A 6,522-nucleotide genomic window follows, 5' to 3' on the forward strand; every position below is an offset into this window, starting at 1 on the left:
AATGTGTATTTTTTAACTGCTGTATGAAAAATATTTTCTCGTATAAAAAGAAAGGAATAAATAATAGAAACTCGTAATGAAAATACAAATCTCTTTGCGAAATAAAAAACAAAACACTGAATTGGCACCAAAAGTGTGAATGCTTTAAATTTTTTTAATAGAAAAGGTGGGCTATAATAGGAGAAATAATCCTAACACGTGTGCTAGCTTTTGGCTAGCAACTTGCGTTTCAAAAAAAATATATTAAACTGAGTTTAAAGGAAACCAGAATGTCCCATTGAGAATTAGATATTTTGAAAGTTAATCTTGACCTTAAAATCAATGGGATTGTCTTATTTGGTAGCAATACATGAAGAGTACAGTTTGTAAATAAGCTTTGTTCCCCAATTTGCTTATAATAAAAATTGAGCCACTTTTTGAAATGATAGCTTTTTCTTACTGTATGGCCAAACATTAAAACAAATGTGCTATCATAGATTCTCCAAAAATAATTAAGCAATATAATCCGCAAGACACGTGTTATAAATTAAAAAAAGCTAAACATTGTAAATTGCCTATTGCATATAAACTTGAATGATTAGATAAGAACATGTACCTAACACATTGTGCATCATCTTATAAATTACCTTGTATGTGTAATCATTGCTGGAGCACTGAATCCCTATTTTGAAATAAAGTTGTACAATTGTCTACCTGAAAAAATGAATGGACTTCAATGAGTGTTTAAATGAAGCATTTACAATCTTAAAAAGCTAGAATTAATTCATGAGTTAGGGTTAAAATTTTCAATCTTCTAAACAATAAGTTGTTGCGTAAAAGTAATTTACAGAATAAACAAGAAATTTTAATATAGTTTGTATTAATCGCAAAACTTAAAAAATGTCATTAAAACATGCCAAAGTTGTAAATATACATGTATATTGGGTTAGTCTTACCTCTGTGTCTTATGTGAAATAACTCTAGCTTAAATTCCTAAACACCTCCTTGTATACCACATTGTCTGTTTTCCTCTTCTCATGTTCATCATGACAAATCAGAATCTTGAGACCTCTCCTATGAGTGACCCTTGAAAGTACAACATAAAGTTGGCCATGCGTAAAAATAGGTTTTTTAAGAATCAACCCTATATTTGACAATGATTGACCTTGGCTTTTATTGATTGACATTGCATAGGATACCATTATTGGAAACTATTTGTGTTGAAATCTGAATGGTATTCTATGATTGGATGGAGTGAGGGTCATCCGTGCTATGAATACCTTATCACCGTTCCCACTGCCTAAAAAGCTTCTTGCTTCAATGATGTGTCTTCCGAGTTTAGAAACTACCAACCGTGTGCCATTACATGGTTCAGCTGAGTGGTCTATGTTCCTTAGTAACATTATCGGGGTCCCTAATTTTAATGTTAATTCATGGTTGGGAACACCTGAACATCTAATGCTCTTTAGAAACTCGGGTGTATGAACTGATGCCAATAAGTCATTGTGCGCTTCTGATTGACATGCGGTGTCCGAACTATAATAAGTTTTAGATTCTTCACTGTTCAAACTCATCATGAAGCTATTGATTTCATCAACCATATGTAGAGTTGGTGCAAGTATAGCTCTTTCCTTCAAATGTGATACACAATTTACCCCTAGAAACAATTCTGGGTATGTTGCCTTGCAAATGGATACTATAGGGTCATCCCATTAATCAATGAAAATATCATCAAGAATTCCTAGCTTGTCTATCCCATCAATAGGATCACCACACCGACCATCTCCAATTGACAAAATCCAATCAGCAAACTGTTTTACCTCATTATTCCTTTCATCAAGAGTGTCCGCCCGCAGCCGCATGTTCTGTGTTAGTGACAACAACTTGCAACTATCCCAAATATACGAAGAATTGATTATTGCATTGACAATATCTTGCTTGCTGCCCTTGGGTATGACAGGTAGTATTTGTCAAAAATCTCCACCAAATACAACAATCTTGCCTCCAAAAGGTTGTTGAAGACTATTAGCATTCTTGAACCTTAAGATGTCTCTCGTTGTTCTATTAAGTGCTTCGATGCAAAGTCTATTGACCATTGGAGCTTCGTCCCATATAATAAGCTTACATCAAATTATCAACTCTGCCAAAGGGCTGTTCTGATTAATGTTACATGTTGAAAACTCATCAAGGTTAATAGGGATTGCAAAATGCGAGTGTGCTGTCCTTCCACCAGGGAGCAAGAGAGATGCTATCCCACTCGAAGCAACCATCAAGACAATTTGATCTTTAGATCTAATTGTAACAGCTAATGTTTTCCAAACAAATGTCTTCCCTGTACCGCCATATCCATATAGAAAAAACACACCACCATCACCACTATTGATAGCTGCTAATATTTGTTTATACACTCTCTTCTGCTCATCTGTTAGCTTTTGTAATAAATCTGCATGTTCCACTACCAATTGTCGCCTATCATAACGAAGCTCGTCACAAATAAGCCTATTGACACCATTGGACATCAATTGTTGATAACACATGTCCATATTAGGGAATGGCATAGAAAGGATGTCTTTTAGGCTCTTATTGTATCCCTTTAATAAGTTCTCAATTTCAATAAGAGTCAAGTCTCTTATTTCTGTCTCTGTCATATGTAAATCTGAGGTATTAAAACAAAACTTTATTAGTCACACATATAAATATTAGATATCAAATTTAATATTCAAATTTTAATTTTTGATAAATAACAAATATAAAAAGGCAATTGATAAGAATGTAAAATTACTTACTACATATATGGACATGTAAAAACTAAAGATTTGAATACTTGTGCTCCCATGGTAATTCTAATTGGCCTAATGTGGGTTTAAAATCTACATATACTGAGATATAAAAAATCAAACATATAACAATCTTATATTGAAAATTATACCTTATGTATAAGTCTAATTCATATATGTGGAATTGCTATGAATATATGTATTAGTTATGAATCATTTGAAATTATGAGGCTAACTATATTCATACTATTATATTAGTGTACCATCCCACTCTAGTTCTGAAGTGATACTTCATGCATCAGTGTAACCAATCAACGAGTATTTTTTATAGATGTATATAATAATAGTTTTTTTTCCATGTGATTCAAATAAGATAGTAGTGTTCTCATCTACACTTATATATCAATATAAGTTTTTGAAAATATATATCGATTGCAAACTTGGAAACATAATAAAGAGTCGTAGAATGAAAATTGGTTTACTCCATGCTAATTAGATTGTATTTGACCAACATGCTATTACCCCAATTCAGTGTGTCATGTGCCTATAATTCGTGTTCTATGGCTGATATTTTGCTAAATCTATTCTTATACAGCAAATCTGATCGCAACAATGGAAAGGATACAATTTTCTTACTAAAGTGATGCAATCAATGATGGGTATTGAGAAAGAAGTGACATAATATAATTCTGCAGTTACACTAACAAAAGGCATGAAAAAAAACACATGTTTATTTATTAAACTACACGACATGTTTTGAATGTTATAATGAATTTGACATGCTTTTAAGGGAGACACCTGTTGATGGGAATAATGTCACTTTCTATTCATTTTAGTACAGATACGGTCATAAACAAAATTTTACCCTAAATAATAAAACCTATATTTGAATCTTACCAAATTTAGTTTAGAACATCACCTATATTGAGTCATTATACTAATCCTTTATATGGTGTTAATTACAAATTTTATTAGATGCGAAAACTACTATTAAACCATTGTACCAAAAATACTAAATTTTTTCATAATATCAAAGAAAACAAACCAATAAACTAATAAATTTTGTGGTAGTCAGTAATTATACCTTGGTTGTCAAGTAACCTCCTTTGTTTATGTAGGATATCATCCGAAAGTCATTTCCATGTGTTTTTCCATACATGTTCCGGTCTAGTTATGGTGTTTGAAAACAACAGTGTTGCAAATAGTTTCCTGAGATATTAACCTGACCCCCAAATACTTGCTTCCTCAGTAGCATCGATATATTCCTTGTCATCATCTAGAATACTTTGTGCATAACATGCATCTCTAAATGTAGGGTATAAAATACCGTCAATAGTTCTAATATCCTCATAGCTGGTTGGACCTCTCACAAAATTTAGGAGTAATCGAAGATAGTATATTTCTCCTGATCCTGGCGGCACAAAGAATATCCGTCCAATACCTGAATGAGACTTGCGTGGGAACCATTTCCTTAATAGTGGCTTCCACAGCAACTTGGATGGAAATTCTGAATATGTCAAACTCCGAGCCTCACTGTACTTCTTGTTTGCCTGGAACCATTCAAGAAACATAGATTCCTTCACAGAAGCCTTAGCAACATCTTCTAGATTTTCATGATCTTGAAAAACAACAGGTTGCTCACCTGGCAAGTGGAATCCCAAATGTACCACAGAAGGGTCTTTAAAGTGGATTCCGTACCAAAATATTCTCCAAGCTGCTTCACATGGAGATATATATCTATAGTCATAATACATGCTAACTTCATCACACTCATCATTCTCTGCATCGGCTGTGCCACTGCTGTAAAACGAAGCAGTTACTCGATCGTTTCCTTTATTAACATACTTGAATAAGTACTTGATTGATCTTGATTGGTTGCACCATTCAACCTTAATGTGTGCCCCATATCTCAAAAGAAGCTTCCTATTGTGTGGGACAACATAATGATTATCAAGTTCAACCCCACATTTGCTAATTGTCTTTCCATTATCTCTTCGCTTGTAAACAGGATATCCATCCTTGTCAATAGTAGTGTTGTTGACAAATTTCTTAGGAAAGTGTCTAACACACTTTCCATTCTCCATGCACGGTGAGTATTTCCTGATGTTCCCACATGGACCGTGCATCATGTGTTTTTCTACAGCTTCATAGTATAGTGGATCTCTGTCCTTATCTGGTATTTCAGCACTTATGGTTTGATCAATATCATCTGCAGTTGGATACTTGTCATCTCGATATAAGAAGACCAAGATGTGTGCATGGGGTAGACCACGCTTCTGGAATTTGATAGTATAGAACACTGAAACAATTAAACAAATTTAGTTCACAGAATAACCTTGAAAGTATGAAGTAATTTGATAGAGTGAAAGAGCATGTGGTTTTTAGATTATCCATCGGTCCTCGGTCCAAATTCTGTGTGTAATATAATTCTTATGCAATATTCTAAAGGTGAGTAGTTGAATTGACCATAAATAATTAAAATTAAAAACCATATCACATTGTACCGGGGAAAATAAGACACTACAACATTTAAGTAAACTTCAAAATATATTTTAGATTTACAAGTAATTTTACCTACAATGATCCTTCCAAATATATTGTTCTTTCTGATGTCTTGGATTAGACGATCCAATTTGACCTTAAAGGCTCAACATACCATATCAGGACGATCTTCAGCATTTAGATCCATATTCTTTAGAAAATCCTCAAGCTCAGGCCACTTAGGATTGCAAGTAAAGGTTAAGAAGAGGTCTGGGTATCCAACAACCCTACAAATTGTCATAGCATCTTGATAGTTCTGTATCATATATCTTGACTCTCTAGTGAAAGATGACAAAAGTATGATACGTTTATCCCTTGATGAAGGTGTTGTTTCACCCATCAATACAGCTTCACTTATTTCCTTGTACATCTCACACCTAAATTTGTCCTGGTCTAATCGAATATATGTTAGTCTAGAAGACTCAACCATAGAATATCCATCCACCAGAAATTGTTGGAATAATCTTCTTGAATACAGCAATGGGGAACCATCAGCTAACCTTTCTTGTATTCTAAATACAAAAAAGTCCTTCATCGTTACATCTTCGCGGCCCTTGGTCGAGTTAGTACATCTTTTGTTAAGATGTATATGCTCCTTGAAACCGTCCTCCCCATAAGGAAACAACAAAAGATACTGCAATCCTAAGTAGGAAGGATTAAGTTGATTTATTCTCTGAAGTCTTCCACTTCGAGTCTCGACAACAATATCTCTATCTATTTTTCGAGATCAAAGTCACCCATAATCAATGCTGCCACCTCGTTTGTTGATGGTAGGTTATACCTTCTACCATCGTTTCTGTAACACCCTACCATACAAAGTCTTATGCTTAAGTCATAATTCAGAGATGGCAAGGTATTACGACCTCTAAAACAAAAATTTAGTACGTATAGTAGTATGAATAATTGATTATAACTAGGAGCCTTTGTAGAAAAAGGGGGTAAACAAAAACCGTAACTCGAACGGGCAACACTCCGATCGACAACGTAACGAGCAAAGGATAAGCTAACGCAAGATCATATATATAAAGAGTGTCAAAAACGGGAATATCAAGACTCAAAATCCGGCTGCGAAGATAACCGGTCCGAGCATAATAATATATACATATAATAAAATAAGGAAACCCCAAAGGAAACCCAAAGGGACACAAATACATACAACCTATTCTCCAAAATCCCCTCTAGAAGGAGTCATCACAGTTTGTATTATTTAATGGAGATAAAAGTA

At 34.1% G+C, this 6,522-nt stretch overlaps 1 protein-coding gene across 1 annotated transcript; it reads right to left on the reverse strand.

The window, feature by feature from the left end:
- Positions 1-2,105: 2,105 nt before the first annotated feature.
- Positions 2,106-5,832, reverse strand: LOC107633811 (uncharacterized). Its single transcript, XM_016337410.1, has 3 exons — positions 5,413-5,832; positions 3,979-5,032; positions 2,106-2,635 (listed from the first exon to the last, which is right to left on the reverse strand). The coding sequence occupies exons 1-3, from the start codon at positions 5,830-5,832 to the stop codon at positions 2,106-2,108; spliced, it is 2,004 nt and encodes a 667-aa protein (XP_016192896.1).
- Between the last annotated feature and the right edge of the window lie 690 nt (positions 5,833-6,522).

Source organism: Arachis ipaensis, chromosome B3 (assembly GCF_059453495.1).
Source record: "Arachis ipaensis isolate K30076 ecotype BB chromosome B3, ASM5945349v1, whole genome shotgun sequence".
NCBI classification, from domain to species: domain Eukaryota; kingdom Viridiplantae; phylum Streptophyta; class Magnoliopsida; order Fabales; family Fabaceae; genus Arachis; species Arachis ipaensis.